Here is a 21,159-nt window from a genome sequence, read left to right on the forward strand (position 1 = left end):
TTACACCTTTTAGTGATTTTTATCCCATTTCATGATAATGAAAATAATGGAAATGGCCGGTGTATAACAAAATAGCCTTAATACAGAACACATTAGTGAGAGACAGAGAGTGGGTGTTGGGAAAATGTAAAAAGCTCATTAGATTTGGTAAAACTTTTCTGATCCCTGTGCAGCCTTTGGGTCATTAGAGATGGCAGTGAAATGAAAAATATTAGAGAAAATGGGCTAGCATATTTCCAACATGTCATTTGAACTGAAACTTCAAAAGGTTTTTAGGTTTTTAAATTAAAAATTCAATAAAGTAATTAAGCCACTATGCCTCCTTGTGATAATAAGAAATTACATTTGATTGGTGTGAGTTGAATGTGACAGGGGTGATGATGATGTTGTTGTTTTGTGACAGTATAGGTTATCAAGGGTATGTGTTGTTTTGTTTGTCATATTTGCCTTAGTAATTGCCTTAACAAATATTTATATATGTCTGTATTTGCTTATTAATCTATTTGTATTTTTTCTCTTCCACTTACTGTGAGGATTTTCAGGGGTAAATATTTAAGATTGGAAAAGAAACACCTGCAATATGCAAACGTAACCTGGTTCTTTCATAAATAAAATGATAAACAAAAATGTTTGATCATTTCCTGAATAATTTCACTATTTAGAGGTTCATTCAAATAGTTTTTTATTATAAAATGCTGGCTTATAAGGACTTGCATAATGTATTGATTGGTGAGTGTAAACAATCAATACCACTGTGTACCTTGCACTGCATACTGAGTATAATGTACAACCGTTACACGGAACCTTTGTCCTGTAACCTCAGTTGAATTCAGGGGACTTTATCTGTGACGGACTGTCCAAATGACATAGTGGTAAACACAGTAAGGTGAGTCTCGATTTATGTTTTCCAGCTTGTGAACGGCACCAGTTTCCCCACAGGACAATACCAGTACAGAGTCACTGGTGCTTGAGGGCTACGGCTGCAGGGAGCGGGCAGCTTTTATCTCGTGTTAAAGTGACGTTGCTCAAGGATGGAGAGAGAGAGGCTAGCGTTAGCTGCTAGCTGGCTAACTAGCCCCGGCTCACATCAGCTGGGGATAAAAACAGGCCGTATTCAGCCAGCTTTCTGAATAGTTGACCGCTTTTAAAGATGGAGCTATGTGCAGTATGTGTGTCGTGATGAACAGGGGCTATTATCGAGCTATCTTATGTAGCAAGTGGATGTAGCTATCCGAAAGACTGACCGTGACTTCACCTCTGTCCCTGTTTACTGCTGAGAGGCTGACTGTGTGTTTATGGATACAGGCACAGAGGCAGACACAAGCAACAGCACTGAGGCTTGAATCCGGTTGGGTTTTTTTTTTGGGGGGGGGTTCTAGTTGCTTCTGGTTTCAATAAACACAAATAGTATCATTGTGTAACATTATTTAAGCTATTAAAGATGAGGAAAACAAACCAGAGTTAGAGCAGAGGACCAGAGAGAGGTTCAAAGTCTGAACATTGCTGCCACTTTCTGCATCTTTCTACATTTGTGAAGTTTGTCATTCCACCTATGAACTAAAGTACAGCTGAAGGGTGATTGCTCTCAAAGCCAGAATATAAAAACATAAAAACAACAACATTTTATGAGTGCATGAATTGGGATAATATGCATATAGCCCAATAAAAACATGGAGCGAGATATAAATGCATAAACCTTTCCTCATGCACATATCTGATGTGGCAATAAAGATAGTGTAATGCGTAAGTAATGTACATGTAATGTGTAAAGTTCAATTAGGCAATATCACATGAAATAAAGATACATTTTGTATCTGCACAAAAACACAAACTGATGTCGCCTTGTTAGAGACCTCTGAATCTCTGCACATCGGAGATTTCCTTAGTGATTGTAAGGAAGAGAAACAAAATGGCAGTTCGGTTTGATTATCAGGCCAGATTAGATGCATCATAAGCAATGTACACGTTTAGCCAATAGTGACGGGAGTGAAAGTTGGGATAAGTATATTGTGTACAATATCAATTAAATGTATTGATTGTGGTCCATTTGGCTGTCTCCAGGTCATATTTTAGACACATGCTTTGTTCTTGAGTTCACATAATCATTGATCAAAAGTATTCTAATCTGTGCTTTCACGGCTAATGTTGGCTGTAGGCTTGACAGCATGTGTGAGTGAGTCGACAGGAGTTGAGTTGGGAAGCTCGATGAGTAACTAACCCTGATGACGATGCTCAGTTAGGTCAGAGCTGGAGCTTCAGGCGGATGATGTCATGGTAAATATGTCGGTATATGATTACACAGCTTGTCAAATTAAAAGGGGAATCAGTTTTAGTGATCAGTACTACAGTGGATGTCTCAGCAAAGTTGCTACCCTTGTGTTTTTGCAACCAAGGCTTTGTAATTATTCGAGATTGAATACACGCACAGACACACACACACACACACACACACACACACAAACTGCATTGCTAACAGTATGTCATCCAGGGATTAGTGCATTTAATCTTATTTTTTTTTTATCTCAATTAAATTGCTTTGTTTGTAATATATTGAAATAAAATTGAATTCTGAATTAGGTAGAAAGTGACTTTTAAGTAGAAATAGATTTGAAAAGTCAATATTTTTGATTGAAATTGCGAAAATGCACAAACAACTGAGCATATCAGCAGTTTCAGTGTAATGTTGCTACTGTTTACCAACACTAAATGTCCTGGGCCATTGCAGTAGTGGAATGTATGGGCTTACTTGTGTAATTGTAATGCATATAAGTTAATAAATGCCCACATAGAATCCATAAGGATCATTAAAATCCCAGTGATATCTATGACAATATGAATCTCCAACAAACAATAATATAGGATCAATTGTAAATATTCAATGTATTGAATTGCCAGACTAGAAATTGAGTTGGAGTGATGTAATGGTCTTTAAATAATTCATATATGGAGGAAAAGTAAAAGAGGCTGAGCTGTGGAGGAGAAGAAAATCAATGAGGATGAGAGAGCATAAATGAGAAAGACAGAGGTATAGAGAGAGAGAGAGGGAGAAAGAGGAGTGGAGAGAATCAGAAGAGACAGGCGTTTAGGCAGATGGATGGGAACCCCACCCAGGCCTGCTTCCTCTCTGTCTGCTCAGTCCAGTGATAAGCAGCTGAGGAGGAAGTCGACCACTCTTTCATCAGGACATGTGAGGGTAGAAGATCGGTTGTATTTGCTGACGAGGAATTGTGAAGCTCCAGTCTCAGTGTGTGATGAAGATGCTGTAGGTGGGTAGGTAGATTGTAGCTTATGCAGCTTTTGTCCAACTTTTCTCTTGGCATAGCCACTATTTAAATTTTAAGAGAGCGTTGGTTTTATGTAAGAACTAATGACAGTATTCTTGCTGTCAGCTGTGTTTCCATTTTTTGTGTTTGTTCGGCATGCTTCCTCTTTACTATTTCCTGTTTCTCTCTAGCCTTTGTAACAGTGAAGCCACAAACATCTGATGACCTCACAGCCTCCTGACGAGCCAAAAGAACGCAAATAATAAAGTGGAGGGTTGATTTTGACTTCACATCTCACAGACTTTGTCTCCAGCCCCTGAACATTTCAGTCGGAGCTGAGGGATTACTTGCCCAGAGTGTGTATCTGGCTAAGTAATGTAGTTTGCCACCCAAATTGGCTCGATTTGGGGAGTATAAGTTTAGCTCTGGCATAAAGCTGTATTAGCTTTCCCCCGAGAGGGAGTTGACGTCCCCTCCAGAGTGAATGAAGGGCCTGACTTGTTGGAGGAGAACAGGCTTCTGACTTGGCTTCAGACTGCAGGCTGCTCGGATCTTCCTCACCCCTTCCCAGCTTTCCAACATACCTAAAACACCTGCATTTGACCAGCTGACAGCTAGTCAGTTTGTTGGACATGTGGATGCTGCTAACGCGGTTTTTGCGCCCATTTTGGAAAATCATCTAGTTGTGAGACTTGTAGCTGAGGGGAAGGCCCAGCCATGGAGGGTCTTGAGCAGCTTGACATAGTGAGCGATATCAGCCCAGCTCTTGAGGCCACCGAGGACTTTATCCACTGCATGGATGGGATGCAAGGCCAAGGTCCGAGCCAAGCTCAGACAGGGACCCTCCAGCCTTCCAGGCAGCCCAAGCAGCTGCAGGAGGTCTCCAGCGCCGCACTGGGGAAGTTGAGCTCCAGCGGCGTGTGGAGCCTGCTGGCTGGAGAGCAGCCAGAGGTGGGGCCTCTAGGCCTGGCCTGGGCTGACAACTTCAGCGTGTTGGGACTGGGGATGGGCCTGAGACATGGCAAGAGAAGCCGAGCTCGCTCCACCAACGACCTGGCAGCCCATACCAAGGAGTGCACCAACAACACCGCCAACTCCTCGTCCAACTCTGCTTTCAAGAAGGGACACAGCCGGTCCAGATCAGACGTCAACTACCGGCCGTCTGCCTACACAGACAACGGACTGCCCACTGTGGACTGCAACACTCTGAAGAACATGATCCTCAACCACCAGCAAGAGGGTGAGTTCACATACATGGTGATCATTCAAATCTTTCAGGTCTATGATAGAGCTGGAAAGATTAGTTGATTAATCAATTATTGACAGTCTTTGGGTTTTGGACAGTTAATTAAACAAAACTAAAATTATTGATTTATGATATTGGGTTATATAACTAAAACTGGCTTGACTTGACGAAACAAGCAATTTGAAGACCTCCACTGGGCTGTGGGAGTGATAATCTGAATGTTAGGCCTTAAAAAAGCCCTAAATATTATTTTAAATTACATTAACCCACATTGTATCGAGGTGGTGGCCGAAGTCTCAGCGACACATCTATCAAAACCTTGAGAAATTAAGCCCAAACTACTATCAGTAGTACTATCATTAAAGCTGAGTGGGAAAATATATGTTTTCTAATCTAGGTGACCCTTTAATCGCATTACATTTGCCTAATTGGGCATTTGTGACATGAAGAGCCATCGTTGCTTTGTCTCATTAAAGATGATGCCACGTACTCTGGTGACCAACTCATTAAACCTGAAGTAATTCTTAGCCAACAGGCCGGTCACTGTCAGAAACATGCACACCTCCTCCTCCTGTACTCTGATCGACCGTCCATTCACCGGAAAGCTTTCTAAGGCTTTGAGAGGCTTTCGGAGGACAGAAGTCCTGGACTATTTGTTCTGCAGATCGGGGCGTACGCTGTACTTATGTTGAAGCATCCTCAGAGAAAGCAATAATGATAGAAGATGATGATAACTTGAAATGACACAGCTGTGCTATGACAGTCAGTATTCAGGCAGAGAGCCCAACACACACACACTCACATCATTTGTTTGTGTGTTTTGGCCATCTGAAGGCCTAAGGAGATCCTAAGGGATCCTGAGGGATAATAGCCCGTAATCCTGTCAGCAAATGGACTCAAATGAGGCGAGAGAAGAGGCAACCCAATTACCCGCCCCCTGATACTGGCAGGATTATTTAGTATTAGCATATGTGTGAAAAGGCATCAGGCTATTTAGTTTGGCTCGATGTGTATTGAAAGGAAGTAGGAAGAGAAGGAAGGTAATAAGCAGAAGACAGAATGATTTAGCTCGGCCTCGCTATGTCTCTTCGTTCACACTGAAAAAAAAGTTGCCTGTTCCATTAGTGACAGCTGGGGATGTTTAGATGGTAAATGGAAATGATCATCACTGTTATATACACAATATGCATGTATATATGGGACCAAACAGGCTGTATCTGTAGCTTTTATGAAAGCTCTTCTTTGTTTTGTAACATCTCAAACTGAACTGTAAAGGCTGCATTCATCTGTTTGTGTATTAACATGCTTATATATAATAGGTGTAATTTTGGGTGCACCTTTTGTTGCAAGCATTCCTCAATAATTTAAAATTCATAGATCCATGCAAGAAAATAGCTTTTGTTGGCAGCTTTTAATGTTAAAACCTGCACCTGTTAATGAAAATGTAAAGAGTGTAATGACAAGGTAAGCTTCTGAAAGGGTTAAAACGCCAAGTTGGATTTAAGGATTGAAGCTTTAGTTTTTTAGGATTTTAGCTTAGGACTAGTCCTCTGAATGATGAGACACAAAAAAACATCCCCACAGTATTGTCACAAGTCATTTATGCAACAAAAATGCCAAATATCAGCTGGTTCTGGCTTCCAAAATATAAGGATCTGTTTCTTTTCTCTGTTTTATTGCAAATTGAATGTCTTTGGGTTTTAGACTTGGAAAACCAATTTGATGATGTCAGCTGGGGCCCCAGTAATTGGGGCTTTTTCCCTGTTTTCTGATATTTTAAAGTCGAAATGATGAATACTGGTAGATTAATTGAAAACAATCATTACACGTGGCCCTAATTTTAAGTAAAAAGAAAATTTGATTGTTTTTTAAAGAAAAAATAGTAAGCCACAGGTATTAAATATGAAATGAAGTAGTCGGTTTCTTCTTTTGAAATGTAAGGTTGCATCTTCTTCATACTTTGCGCTGTCTAGAGCCCCAATCTGCTTCTGTTCATTTTCATTTGCATCTTTCTGCTGACTCTGTATGTACGTTCATGCTTCCTCTATTTTTCAAATCCTGCACGCACTGTAATACGAAACACACGTCCATTTCTGGCCTTACTCAACGTGGGGATTTACCATAAGTCCCAGATGACACACACACACGCCCACACACACACACACACACACACACACACACACACAAATGCAGCTTTAGATATTGACGTTAATGTGTAAGGTCTAACTTACGGAAAAAAATACACCTACATTTACCTGTGGATGTAAATATGTTAGTATATAGGTATGTATGTTAAAGTCCTGTGATAGCTTGCCACCTGTTCAGTATGTACCCCTACTGTACTTTTCACCCAGTGCATGCTGGGATATCTTCCTGAATGGGATAAGCGCTGCAGTGTAGAGTGGACGGTGTACCTGTGTGTGACTGCAGGGTCCTTCTCCTGGTTTTTCATTTGCAGTGAATGTGTACTTTGGTATGCAGGAAACTGTTATATTGCAAAGCAGCACGTAATATTATGATTGGCTACCTAATCAGTGGGCGCGGTTGCTTGTTTAAGTCTGAAGCGGAGGCTTACGCCTTGTGTGACTTGAGGGCAGCGGCACTGGATGGTGAGAAAAGTGTTAATTTTGGTTGAAGGCTTGCATGTGTATATTACTGGAGGGTTGATGTCAAAACCTACCAGGTGGAGATGAAGGATAATTGAACAGAGCAGTTTTTCCTCACCACAATGCCTAATTCTCATCTCTACCCTCCCAAGCGTGAAGACTGCCAATCAGCCAGACTTGATTCCAGCTAAACGTATTTGCATATTCATTTGTTCCTTTTGTAAGGTTTGTTAACATGCAAAGTCCGAGACCTGGAGTGACACCGTGTCTGCTGCTGTTTTTATAAGATTGATGAGGCACTTGACTCGCCGCCATCTATTTAACAGGCGCTGTGAAGGATTTAGCTTTTCCTTTTTCTTCCTTGAGTGATTTAGCACGTTAAAGAAACAAAATGCCAATTAGACTGGCCCTGGGGAGGTTTACAATTAAATCAGTTCGTGGGATTGGTTTAGGGAATGGGAATAGGTGATTGTTGTTATTTTTAAGTAAAGCTGCCTATCCATTAGAAGACGCCTAGACATTTAAGTTAAAACTGGGCTAAATTAGGCTGCAAAGCTGTCAGATGACAGCACCAAATTAGTCTGTTTGCACACAGCTCATAGAATAGACCCCAGTCGTCAGTCTTTGCTGCGCCGTCTTAAGTCCCAAAGATTCATCTGTTTGTCACCAGTTTCATACTCTGCTTGCTCTGTTTTGCAGGTGCATCTCTCTCTTCCTCTTTTTATTGGAGGTTGGGTTGAGATTGAACTAAAAAAAGGAACCTTTGTCCAGTATTTGGTTTCTTTGGGTGATGATGTGAAACGCTCGGTGCTTAAACCGCTGAAATGTGGCTAAAGGTCCCAAATATTCCTCCGCAGGTCACTGGCATGTGGTGAAGTTTCTTTTTCGAAATGATTCGGATACCTGACAAGCTGAGTCATTGCTCCACCTCGAGTTTGACCTTTGTATGCACTCTTTGAAATGCATACACAGGTCTGCAGGTGTATGGACTTCAACAAAGCATTATGGCGGCAGCTGATTTGAGGTTTAAATAAGAATTGTTAATACTATTAATGCTCTTCTCTTTTCGCTCTGATTGTGATGGTCATTTTGAAAAGTATCATTACAGTATTAGGGCCCAACCAATATACCTCTTGCACATATATTAGTATAGGCAAATATGATGGTGGATATTCAGTGAAGTTACTGTAAAGTATTTACTGTTGTCTATATTTACTGTTGCTTACCTTACTAAAGTTGATTACTCAAGTGTAAAATATCTTTTCATCAGCATATCAGAAAATGTGTTTAGGTATTTGCCCCAAAAATCCAGTACCCATCAGACTTTAAACATTATCATTAGTTTTACCTTCACCTTTTAGGTAAAAGGTATAGAGCGATTAGGTGCATTTTGGGTAAAAGGGGATGTTTCACCAGTGTATTAAACGTTTTGTTCAATAGGATAGATTTGCTGTTGGTTGGCATCTGACCAGTATGTTTTTTGCCATTTTTCTAGCAGGGCAGTGAATGCAGCATAGCTCATAATAAAGACTGGCCCAGTTCTATGTCCCAATCAGAGGTCACGTCTGTTGTCTACCTGAGTCTGAACCCTCCTTAATCAAGGAGAAAACACACCATAATCACAAGAGGAGACAGAGAGGAAAGGAGGGAAAAACCAAACCCCTGAGCAGCAGAGAGTGAAACAACGGAGAGAAAAGGCCAAAATAGAGAGAGATTGTTCCATCAGTCTTAAGATTAGGAAAGTGGGACAGTTTGCCTAGTGGCCTCTTTAACAATACTCTTTCTTCCTGCCTTGGTGACAAGAGAGGTTCTCAGAGGAGCACCTCTAACACCCACTCATGATTATCTCTTAACAAAATACAAATGCTCCGCAATCCTCCGATAAGCTACCTTGTGTAGGAACTTGCCCGTCTAGATGAAAGTTTCTGACATTAATAAGAATTGTAAGGATTCAGGCAAACTGGGAGAAGAAGACGCATAAAGGCTGAATTATATTTGTACGTTGACTCGACGTTGAGCCTACTTAAGTTACCTGCGCCGTTATGAGCATTTATACTTGTGCAGTGGTGTGTCTGCGTTCCTTTGCAAATAGCTCTGCCTGTGAAACGAAAGGACGAGGGGATACAAGAGGACAGGTGAGCATGTTATGCAGCAGGGCAGCGTCCCATGTGTCTGTGTGAAGTGAAAAGGGATTCTCAGACAGCATTATTAAATAATTTGGGTTCCCATTCTAGGACAATGCACACACAAGTGGACCAATTACAGTTGTTGTGGTCTGTGTCGCTGCAGGCTTGGGTACATTTCTGGAGAGGTGCATGACGTAGGGTTTGAGGCTACACCTTACCAACAGCATTTGGTTCAATGCGAAAGTAAAAATCAGGCTTTCAAAAAAAATACTTGGCAGGTGATTAGATCAACCATCTGTCTATCACCGCCTCTCTCTGGCAAACTTCAACGAATCAGATCAACAACATATAACAAACTCCATCTGAAGAAGAGTGAAAACATCTTTTCCATCAAGAAAAAACGTAGTTTTCATAAGATCTTTGCTCTTATTTCAATGAAGAAATACTCTCCAGTCATGATATAACTTTCTTGGAATACAAGTGTATCTCTTACACCATCAGATTTACATTCTTAAGGAGCTTATTAAGTAAATTTTCATGTAGATTAAAATAACAATTACTCTTAAAGTGAAATATTATTATTATCCTTATTCCATATTTTTGTCTCAAAAAAACATCAGAAGATACATTATGTTGTTCAGAAGGACTGCACTAAAATATTAGAAGTATATAGCTGGAAAATACCATTAGCAATCACTGAAACATCCAAGAACTGCAGCTGCCAAGGATTAAGCTGTCAAGTGTTTTTTGAATGGAGTACTCATTTAAAGCTTATAACTGATCTCTTTATTTGCTACAGTCACATGGATCCAGTGACAAGGTATCAATATCAGCATGGTCAAAACAGGCATATATACAAGACATAAGACATCCGGTTGTGCCTACAGAAGATCAGATGACCTGTACCAATGAGAATGTTGTTGTCTCTTGAACACACACATTATTCCTCTGTGTCTCATTTCTCCCTGTTTTCCCTCCTACTCTGTATCTCTGTCCAGCTGATAAAAGCAGCAGTGGCAGTGTAGTGAAGCAGGGTCAGATGGAGCAGCGCGAGGGGCCCCGAGGCCGCTGGACACCCTGCCATGTCGAGCTGACACCCTGTGAGCTCCGGCTGTACACTCTGGACAGCAGTGCCAACCGCCAGCTGGGCACCGCCTACTCCCTGTCACACTGCCAGAGCGTCATTTTCCCAGCTCCATGCAGCCAGCCCGGCCAGATCACTCAACCCGCCGATCAACGCACACTCCAGGCTTTGTTCTTCAACAGCACACGTCTCCAGCTGAGGGCGGCCAGCCAATGGGAGGCCATGGAGTGGAGACGGCTGATGTGGGAGAAGGTGCAGGCAGCCAGACCTGTGAGGCAGGAGAACCGCCAGCGTAAGAACGCAGCAGAAAACCAACAGGTTGCAAAGTTTCCTGCACCCATGTCACCTTCCTCGTCGCCATCTCCATCTGGGCTCGACACCAGGCCTGATGGTGACAGCGACACCCCCACCTCGGCGGAGGCATCGCTCTCTCTCCAGCCGAATTCTGGCATCCTGAGCAGACCCACTACCTTGCCTCTGTTTACCCAACGCTGCCAGGACGTCCTCAAAGCTGGTCTGCTCTACCAGCTGATGGATCAGAACAACTGGCGGGCCTTCACCTTCGTCCTGACCAGATCCACTCTCCGGGCCTTCCCCACCGAGGGCCGTGGGTCCGTGTCCCAGCCTGCCCTTCAGTACTCCCTTGCCTCCTGCTTGGCCGTGCAGCATGACCAGGAGCTGGAGAACGGAGAGACATGGACAGATAGAAGGGACTGCTTCCAGGTAGTTTTCCCCAAAGATGTACTCAGACTTCGGGCAGACGATCAACTCAAGGCTCACGAATGGGTGGAGGCCCTGCGGGATGCTGTCGGGGCGCAGAAGCCTGCCCAAGAAGACGGGGGAGGATCGGGAGAAGGTGCTCCAGGCCTCCAAGTAGTGCTGTTGAGATCAAAACCATCCAGGGAAAGGAGACAGCGGGAGGCCCAGAGAGCAAAGCGGCAGTCAGTCACCACCAGTTTCCTCAGTATTCTCACCTGTCTGGCTGTGGAAAAGGGGCTCACTGCTCAGAGCTTCAGGTGTGCAGGTAAATGACCTTCACATACATACACACACAAACACACACAGGCTCAGAAGAAAAGAAGATGACATGGCAGTTAGAGTAAATATTAGCCATGATTTTCTCTATTTTGCATGTTTCTTGTAGCTTAATTAGTTTGTGTGTACATAGGTCACATTTTCAAAACAAATTTACTCACAAAGGTTAGAAATTTCCGCATGGCATCCCAAATCTCAAGACCTAACTGGCTTCCAAAACAGTTTATTGAAGGTATGCTGGGTTTCTTTGTTTGAGTCCGAAACAGATTTCAATTATACCCTCAAACCCTGCTGGCCTGCTTTCACTCTTCTCCTGATACATGGTCCTGTTGCGTAGCACCTTCATAGAGAAAGTACGACTTTTCTGCCATAAGATTAGACCCTGTAGCTTAGGGGTTAAGCTATGGTGCGCATACCACCAGTTCAAGTGTGTTCCTTCAGACTGAATGTATTTATAGATAGTGCACAAAAGGTATCAATGCAGGACAGACTTATAGGATAAAATTACATCTGAAGCTGTGTGCCAAATCCACTCTACTGTTCATACTATAAATCCTACACTTTATACTAATCTTTATTTTGGCAGATAGTATACACAAAATGAATGCAGACTACTGTTTTGTACTATAAAGAAACTTCACTGCCCACAATTAGCATTTTTTTCATTGTTGCACTGCTACTTTTTAATTCAAATTCTTGCTTTAGTAATAGTTTTCTCTGCTTTATGTTAGAAAACCAATTACGAATATTTCACCCTGATCCCCTTCAGACATTTTTAAAAGCATAAAAATACTCTGCTTTGAATAATCATTTATATGATGTGGTTTTGCTACCAAAAAAGCTCTGTTACTTTGTTAAGAAATCTTTAAATTATCTCAACTCATTCTCCATAATCTATTAACTCATTAATTATGAATATGCAATTCTTTTTCATTGCGAAGGTTACTACTGGACACAAAATGTCTTCTTTCTCACTGTAAGTCCATGTACGTGAACTGGAGGCTTCATATTTCCACATTGAACCACGATTGGCTTCCAAATGAGTTGTGATATTACAAAATGCTGCTTGTACATGTTGATTTCAGATTTAAATGAAGCACAGAGAAACGTGCTCTCTTCAACAGGTAAATGTGAAAACAACCTTCTGTTATAAGGACTGATTTTGACTGGAGGTGGGGTTAACTGTTCAATATGAAGCTAAAAACGGTTGAAATGTATGAAGGATGCTATCTCTTTGAACACATCCACCTTTTGCTGTCAGTCAGCGATTTTGGGTGTTTCTCAGTATTTAGTCCGTACCCTTTTTCACATCCTGAACCATTACAGCCTCTCTCCCTCCTTTATTGCTGCTCCTGTTAGTCTCCATGCCAGGCCCTTGGACAGCCCCATAAATGGCAGGCGGTGCTTTTACTCTCCCTGGGTGTGAAACGTGGGCTTCCTCTCTCTCTCGTAGGAGGGCTTTGAATAATCACCGCTCACCTCCCTTTTTATTTGTAACAACTGGCTTATTAATGCAGGGCTGTTTGAAAGGCCAGCTGAAACAGGAACAAGGACAGAGGCCGACTGGGGGCAACTGATGATAATTGGTAGGCTTAAAGCACCGGAGGAGAGGAAAAATGGATGAATGAATGAATGAATGAGAACGAATGAAAGCCGCCTGGGGATGCTACAGTGGTCAGGCTTGATCGTAGTTGTTTGATTGAAGGGTTTCTGGGTAGAGCTGGATGGGAGGGACAGCTGGATACGTCCATTTTCTATACAGAGCACACCTCTGCTCACTCAGTCCGTTTATTTCCCTCCTTTACCTCCCTTTCTTTCTTTATCCTTTCACCAGTTCATTCAGACTCACAGCCTCTCCCTCTTTTTGTCTCCCTTTCTCCCTCTGTTCCCCCCTCATTTATTTGACTGTATCCCTTCTTAGTCTCCTGCAGTGTTAAAAAAAGTCTTACACACCGTTTAAATTCAAGGCCATAAAATTGCATTTAAGTCCACAAGTTATAGCTCGAGTTCTTGTGTTGTTATAGGTTCATCGTTTTCACTTCCATGTTTTTTTCAGCTGGGAAATTGGTTTAAATTTCACTCTCACCAGCTTTAAAATAAGAGCCTAAAATGTAACTGTAGACAACGTATCTCCAGCTTTACTGTTTTTCTGCCCGCTGTTCTCCCCTGGCTCTCACCCCTCCTTGGTAGCATGCCAAGCTCCTTTTTCTCGAAATGCGGCCTCTTGTATTACACTTCAATTATTCTGTGCTAAACAAATAAACATGGCCTTTAAGGCGCACTGTCAGAGGAAGAACTGGTCAAGAGGAGTGTAGTGAGAGGATTGAAAGAAGAGTCAGACTTCTGCCAGGATTCAAGTGAATCCAACTTGAACTGAATTAAAGAATGGAGAATGTAATGTTGTGTATATCCCAGAGTTGTTGTCAGTGGAGTGCTGGTTTTGGTCTTTTCATGGGATTTGTTGAGCCTAACAAAAAAACAATAATGCCAGCCTCATTCTTAGTGTTATTTGTAAATCCATCTGGAATTGGTGCTTTGGCTGTAGTAGTCTATTATTGTTGAATATTTACAGATAAGTGGAAAACCCCATACGCTTAATTCACCAAATTCATCCTCTGTTGTTTCATTCATTCATTCATATATGAAGCCACTAATCTAAACAAGATCTCTTGATGTTCAGTGTGCTACTTTAGTGTCGACTGTCTTTCTTTGAACTTGTTTCAAGTCTGCCCTTTGCATATGCATGCTACGTCCATACATACATATCGAGTGATTGGTTATTTAACATCAAAATGTAAAATGTATTCAACTAATTACAAATGGGAATTGGTGCATTTTGATTCCTTTTGAAGGAAACGGTTAGTGTTCGTTTGAAGACCGTGACTCCCCATCACCCCTCATCTCACACACACACCCCCACACCGTGCAGAGTGTGTCCTCGGGTTTGGTGAGCCCTGTTGTTGCACGGGAGCACATTCTCAGGCCCCCGACAGACCATGTGAATCTGTTGGACGGGGGCTTCGGGTGAAGTGGGAATCGGTAGATATGAGGGAATCGAGGAAGTAGGAGGTGGGCTCACATCAAAAGATAGACAGTCTCTCTCTCTCTCTCTCTCTCTCTCTCTCTCTCTCTCTCTCTCTCTCTCGCTCTCTCTCTCTCTCTAACTCTAACACACGCACACACATTCACTGTCTTACTCACAGTACTCTCAATTTGTGCACATTTTCATTGGAGTGTTTGGTCTGTGTGAATGAGACACATCAAAGCTCAGGCTTCTGTCGTCTTTTCAGTTTTAATTCACACACATGTACATAACACACACTCGCGCGCACACACCGTTGTCCTCTCAGAGGTGTGGTGGTTTAAAACCAGCGGCGGGCAGATGAAAGCGGGAGCCCCTTTTTGCCCCGATGTCATCTCTCTCTCCCTTTCAGTGTCTCTGTGTCTCTCTCTCTCTCTCTCTCTCTCTCCACCGTACACTCACCCTGGGCAGGTCAAAGTGACCCCTCTCACTACAGAGAGCTGCAGTACAATCGGTAGACCTTTGAGCTGCGTTTGAATTCCCATTCATCTTTCCCTCTGTCCCTCTTTCTCTCCGTCCCAGAAAGACCCATAAAAGATCAGAGACAAGTAGAGAAAGCAGTTGTTACTGTGTGCTGATAATGGAGGAAGTAGTTAGCAGCAGAAAGTATTAATAGTTCTTAATTTAAGAAAGTAGCATTCATGAGGGTTGCAGTATTGGTTGAAAATGAAAAAAATGAGTGGTCGTCAGTTCTGAAAATGGAGAAAATAGCAGTTCAGTGTTGGTTGTAGTTGGTGAAATGTGACTGTAATCGACCGTAAGTAATAATAACAGTAATGATAATAAAAAGCAATAATTACACATCAGGTATGGTGGGTTATATCTTATACAAATATTTATTGTGGCCTATTGTTTAATTTATTATTATTTTGGAACTAAACAGATTATTTTTTACTGACAATCTATCAGTTATTTACTTTAAACATTCTTGTGTATATTTACAGATACTTTATTTACTTTCTTACTTATATATTTGATCTAGCTACTTAAATATACTTTGTTTACTTATGAACATATATACTTAGTTCTTACACCTGTACAGTCTAGTGCAGTTTTTTGGTGCTTTTGAAGTCTGCTTAAATGTTCCCTCTGCTCAATGGTGAGAGTTCCTGCAGGGTTGTCTTTGTTTTGAGGTTGTTTTGCTGCTTCTTGAGGTTTTGGTCAGGATCAGGTCACCATAAGATTTATATGCTTGGTGTTATTTCATTCTTTGTCTTCTGCCACAGTCCCACATGCATTATCTGTTGAGGTTTACTGCTTGTTTTACTGTGCAGAGCACGTTATAGGCTGCCTCAGCTGTGGTAGAAGTACATCTGCCTGTGTGTGTGTGTGTGTGTGTGTGTGTGTGTGTGTGTGTGTGTGTGTGTGTGTGTGTGTGTGTGTGTGTGTGTGTGTGTGTGTGTGTGTGTGTGTGTGTGTGTGTGTGTGTGCGTGCGTGCGCGGTGGGTGTGTTCTCTTCGAGTCATGATATAGAATTTGAGGTTAAGGTTAAAGGTTGTTATTTAGTTTGCGGATGTTTTCAAGCTACATACGTTTGTGTCTTTGTTCCTCTGGTCCCAACAGCAGCAGACCAAAATCGAGGCCAGAGTTGGCCAGAAAGCCGGCCCGGTGGTCAGCTCTTTCCTCGAAGTGACACAGTGTTTCTCTGACTCTTGACCATCCCCTTTGCCTGCTGGCTCTCAACCAGTGGACTGTGGTTTTTTTGAAAGAGCATCCACCCCAACAACAGCATGAGCTCACTGCTGTAATTAGCAGAAATCAGAGTTACACATATGTATTCGATCATGGGTTCTTCAAAAAGATAAGACTTTTGTTGTTGTGTTTTTCAAGCTTATCCACAAGCAATCATTTCATTCAAAGGAAAAACAAATTTCCATTCTTTAAACTTGGAAAGTGGTGAGTTTGTAAAGTTTAGCCCTACTCATAAAGAAAATATTTAAAGCCACTTAACTCCACCTCCCTCTGAAAAAGCTCCAGACAACCCTTTCCTTAACAAAGGAAGAGTGAGTAGAGCCCATACAGCGGCATAGCTTCACAAAATTCACAAGGGACCAATATGATGTGCAGGACGAGGGTCATGTGACGGACACGGGTTGCTGGGTTAGCACCAGTGCTGGAAACCTTTTACACTGTAAATAATGTTAGCTTTGTTAGCATGGCTACAGATCAGTCTTCACCTGTCACTCACGACCCTCGCCTTACGTACCATTACCTTAAGTATCACACATACAGTAGCTCCCCTTGATCTGTGATGCACCGTGTTTATTGACGAGAAGCCTGCCAGCCCCACTTACATAATTTGCATAATGAGATTGCGGGAAAAGCTACATAAAGGTAACTCTTATTGATAGTGACAGTGTCAACATGAGTGGGACATTTTAGGGTTGAAAAATAAATTGGCTTCTTCTTGTTGGTGGGTAAACTATGTAATGAAGTAATGCGACTCCAGAAGATTTATAGGTCGGGTCTGTATCGGTCAGAACATTAGATCTTAACCAATGAAGGGCCAAAAGTATGTACTGTTGTGGTTTTTTGACTACCTGTCTGACAAGTCAAGCAATTTAAAGACGTCCCCATTTTTTTCACTTGGCCCGACATTTTATTTACTAAAGGATTAATCAGTAATCTAAAGTTAAATTAAAGCTTAAAGGACCAGTGTGTAACATTTGGGAGGATCTATTGACAGAAATTAAATATAATATTTTGATTGGTGTATAATCACCTGAAAATAAAAATTGTTTTGTTTTTTTGGGACGTTTTTATCTACTGAAGGTCGCCTTCCTTGGAGTCAGCCATGTTGAACCGCCATGTTTCTACAGTAGTACAGAAAAGACTAACCAGACATTGGCTCTAGATAGGGCCTTTCACGTTTTTGTGTGAGTTTCCTGGCCACCATAGTTTTTCCTTCACACTTGGAAGGGGAGACTGAAGCAAGCAATAGCTGTAGAGATATTTTTCAGCCACCGCAGTTTCTCCTACAGATAGGGCCTTGCACGTTTTTTGGCGTGTTTCGCAGACACCATATTTTCTACTACACGGTTGGAAGGGGATGATGAGGGATCTGTGAGATCTCCAACTACACCACTACATGCCACTACAGCCTACACACTGGACCTTTAATTGATAATTAAAATAATTGCTAGTTCGGCCCTAGTTCAGTCTGTCATTCAGTCTGTGTGTGGCCGCTTGGTGCTCCAGCATGAGTTTTTTTCTCCTTTCTTTTAGTCAGATAAAACAGGAATCCAACTCTCGGCGCTGATTAGACCATTGTGTGTTTTTTTTTTTACAGACGTCAGATTCTTGTCTGTGATAGAAAAGTAGCTGGACTAACTTCTCTTTATTGTCTGCCTTCATCAGTCCTTGTTTGATCTCACGCTTCTCTTTCATGCAATTCCTGCTTTCCTCTCATCTTAGCCTTTTACTCATTCTTTCTGTTTTTTCTATTTCCCTTTTTTTCAGTCTGTGTTGTTTCTTGTGTTGAAGCACCACTGACAAACAGGCTGACACACGTCTCTCTTCCTCTGTCGTTCGTCTCTCCTTTTTTTCTGTTTCTTTCCATGCCTCTGTTTTCCAAAACCTAGATAACAATCTTCTGTTTCTTTTCTTCTCCACCTCTCTTCATTTGCTGTTTTCCTCCAGGCCTCGAGATTGTGTGGATAAGGGACACCTGTCGCAGTGCTGTGGCGTTTGTGTGTGTGATCATAGATCAGGTCCGGGTGTTTGGGTGAAGAATGAACTTTAAAGAGTCTAGAAGACAAAGCAGACAGTGGGGCTGCTATCAGGCTGAATGGAGCTGAGGATCTGTTGGTCTTTTAGGTCTACAAAACACCTTCTTACTGAAGTCTGCTGTGTTGTGACTACTGGAAGAACCAAGACTGTGTTATCTGAGGGATTACTTATGAATTTGGCATGTAGATTTTGGTAAACATGGATATAATAATACTAAACAAGAAGATGTAAAGGAATTTGAACTGTAAATGATAAGCTCACAGTTTTGGACATACTGAAGGACGTATGTGTGGTTTCAGGAGTTTGAGGACACTATAAAATTAGGTGGGCTTCCTCCCCAAAAATAAAAGGATGTTATTGTTATTTCCTGCATCTTCAGCCATCATCTCCATCATTATAAGATTGCTCATCCTGAAATTGGTCGTGTTAGTCAGTCATGGCATCATTTGTGCACTAACTCGTCAAGAACACCAGATTTAGTTGTGTGGCTAGAGACCTGAGATAGAGCTCATTTAACCAGAACTTTAATCACAATCACTTTGGTTGAAGCATACTGATGGCTGTTACCTGTGTTCATCTATGTCCATTTTACTATGTTAAAATTGCACGTTGTCCCCAGTACGTAGAAGCGGTAGAGAAAGTGAATGTCCAAGTGTTTTTTTTTTGGCCCTGAATATTGTCTGCAGGCTCCAAAGCCTACTGCTACTGCCAAGTGAAGGTTGGTGATAGATCAATCGGCCGGCCGATTAATCAGGCCAATTATCATTGTCATTTTGGGATAATCTGCATCGGCCGTTGCCTGCGCTCATGAGGCAGAATAACATTAGGCTGCTGTGGAACAATGCTCACGCTCCTCTTCTTGAGTTTTGGGAAAATTAGTTTAGAGTCCTTTACTATAACTCTCAATGCATCCTGCTGTAAATGTTAACACGTTTCTCCTAAATGACAGCAATATACCGTTACTGGGTAGCGTTAAATATGTATTATGCTGTAATGTTTAGAATAATACGGTTGAATGATGTTTCTTCTGACATACTGTACCAGTCACAATCTGAAATATACATTTTATGTGCATATTAATAATATACATAACCCAATGTACTTCATTAATTAATACAAATTCCATCAAAAAACAAGTTACAACAACTAGATAACCATGTATATTAGATTGTAATGTGGGTTAGGAGTTAGGGTTAGGGTTACATGGATAGATAGGTAGATAGATAGATAGATAGATAGATAGATAGATAGATAGATAGATAGATAGATAGATAGATAGATAGATAGATAGATAGATAGGTAGGTAGGTAGGTAGGTAGGAAGGTAGATAGATAGATAGATAGATAGATAGGTAGATAGATAGATAGGTAGATAGATACTTTATTCATCCCCAAGGGGAAATTCACATATCTGCATTATCTCTAAATATCAGCCATTGAAAAAGCCATATCTGTCAAGCACTAGTGTATAGCTTTCAACAAGCTCAACCAATCAAATAGTTAGTGTAAGCTGTTTGTTGGAAGGGCTGTCTGAGATGTGAAACCCACACTGAGCTCCCAACACAAAAGCTACTAATTAACACCACAATTGACGAGTGAGTGATGTTTTGAGCACGCTGCTGTTCATGAAGAAACCCATTCTGACTTTTCAGCGGCTCTCAGTCATTTGCGGTGAATGTGGAGCTTACTGGTTTTTTATTGCATTTTATTTTCCCTCATGTCTGTTTTATTTGTATGATGTGCATGTTTTTTATCCCAAATGTCCCAAAGTCTCTACAATTCTCTGATCAGTTGACTCATTTTTTTCATCCAGTTTATATGTGTCATGATACAAGATATTACCTTATTGGGGTCAGAGTTCCTTTTAAACTTAGAGTATCTTGTTTATTATCTGCAGGTTTGCTCGGCTGGATTAGTGTGGTATATGTGTCAGTTTATGAGGGGCCATAAACTGACACATATTAACGGTTTACTCTACAACCTTTGTGTTCTCCTGATTCTCTCTTCCCTGCCCACTCCAGATAACGCCAAAAGCTGACTTGTGCAACACCTTAGGACTGATAAACCAGTTAGGACACATAAAGGATAGAGCGAATATGGATCTCTTTATTGTAGCCATCATTTCATGGCATGCAGTGTGTCCATTAAGTCAGAGATAATGTGCACTTATTCCCCATTAAGATTCAGATTGTTGTGTTGGTTTGAATCCCACTTTGACACTTAAAAGTGGTTTAACTGGTTTCCTTGTAAATACAGAGACATTAAGACACTATAGAGTATTGTGCATGTGTTTATCAATTAAATGTAAGCACACACGCACACATACTTACCCAGTGACTTTCTCTGCAGGTTGTCAGCGTCCAGTGGGTCTTTCCAGAGGAAAAGCAAAGGTCTGCTACTACAGCGGCTGGTACTACTGCCACAGCTGCCATCAGGACAACTCCTTCCTCATCCCAGCACGCCTGCTGCACAACTGGGACACCAGCAAGCACAAGGTGGGAAAGCACACAACTATATGAAAATACTCACCATCTCAAGCTGGTACAGTAAGTGTCCAGCTCTCAAAGTGTGCAGTTTCTTATTCACAGTGATTGGAACATCAGCAGGGTTTCTTTGGGTCTTATAAAGCCTTGTAATGTTTTTAAGTATTAGGAAACATATAAACATTAGGGCACCATTAAACAGCCACTGCTGTGTAAGTACTCAGTTTTATGTAGTCTTCAAGTTGTCCCCATTTAACAAATTCCCCTTAATCTGGATCACATTTTATAGTCTTATTTTCTTCAAATAAAAGTGTTAAATAAGGATTAAATAGTTTCAGTTTTTTTATTTCAGAAAGTTTTCTGAACAAACCCCTATGGAATTTTCTAAAGCTGCGTTCACTTTAGCCCTGCGTGAAAAAATGCAGCCCTTTCATTCATTTGAATGGAGCCAGTCCGATGACACAGAGGGTCATAGCAGTAAAGTTTAACCAGGCTTAACTTTTGCC

At 41.5% G+C, this 21,159-nt stretch overlaps 1 protein-coding gene across 4 annotated transcripts in view; it reads left to right on the plus strand.

Moving 5' to 3' along the window:
* The first annotated feature begins 837 nt into the window (after positions 1 to 837).
* plekhm3 (pleckstrin homology domain containing, family M, member 3) overlaps positions 838 to 21,159 on the plus strand; it is a 43,138-nt gene continuing 22,816 nt past the window's right edge. Inside the window, exons 1-4 of one of the 4 annotated variants that reach the window (XM_051403141.1) lie at positions 838 to 886; positions 3,455 to 4,503; positions 10,240 to 11,349; positions 20,520 to 20,665. In XM_051403141.1, coding sequence (XP_051259101.1) covers positions 3,981 to 4,503; positions 10,240 to 11,349; positions 20,520 to 20,665 — 1,779 coding nt within the window. In that variant the 5' untranslated portion in view covers positions 838 to 886; positions 3,455 to 3,980. Of the gene's footprint in view, positions 887 to 1,401; positions 2,275 to 2,326; positions 3,271 to 3,454; positions 4,504 to 10,239; positions 11,350 to 20,519; positions 20,666 to 21,159 lie in introns of those variants that run through there. The other 3 variants (XM_051403142.1, XM_051403140.1, XM_051403139.1) reach the window with 3 other exon arrangements.

This window comes from Dicentrarchus labrax, unplaced genomic scaffold (genome assembly GCF_905237075.1).
Source record: "Dicentrarchus labrax unplaced genomic scaffold, dlabrax2021, whole genome shotgun sequence".
NCBI classification, from domain to species: Eukaryota; Metazoa; Chordata; class Actinopteri; family Moronidae; genus Dicentrarchus; species Dicentrarchus labrax.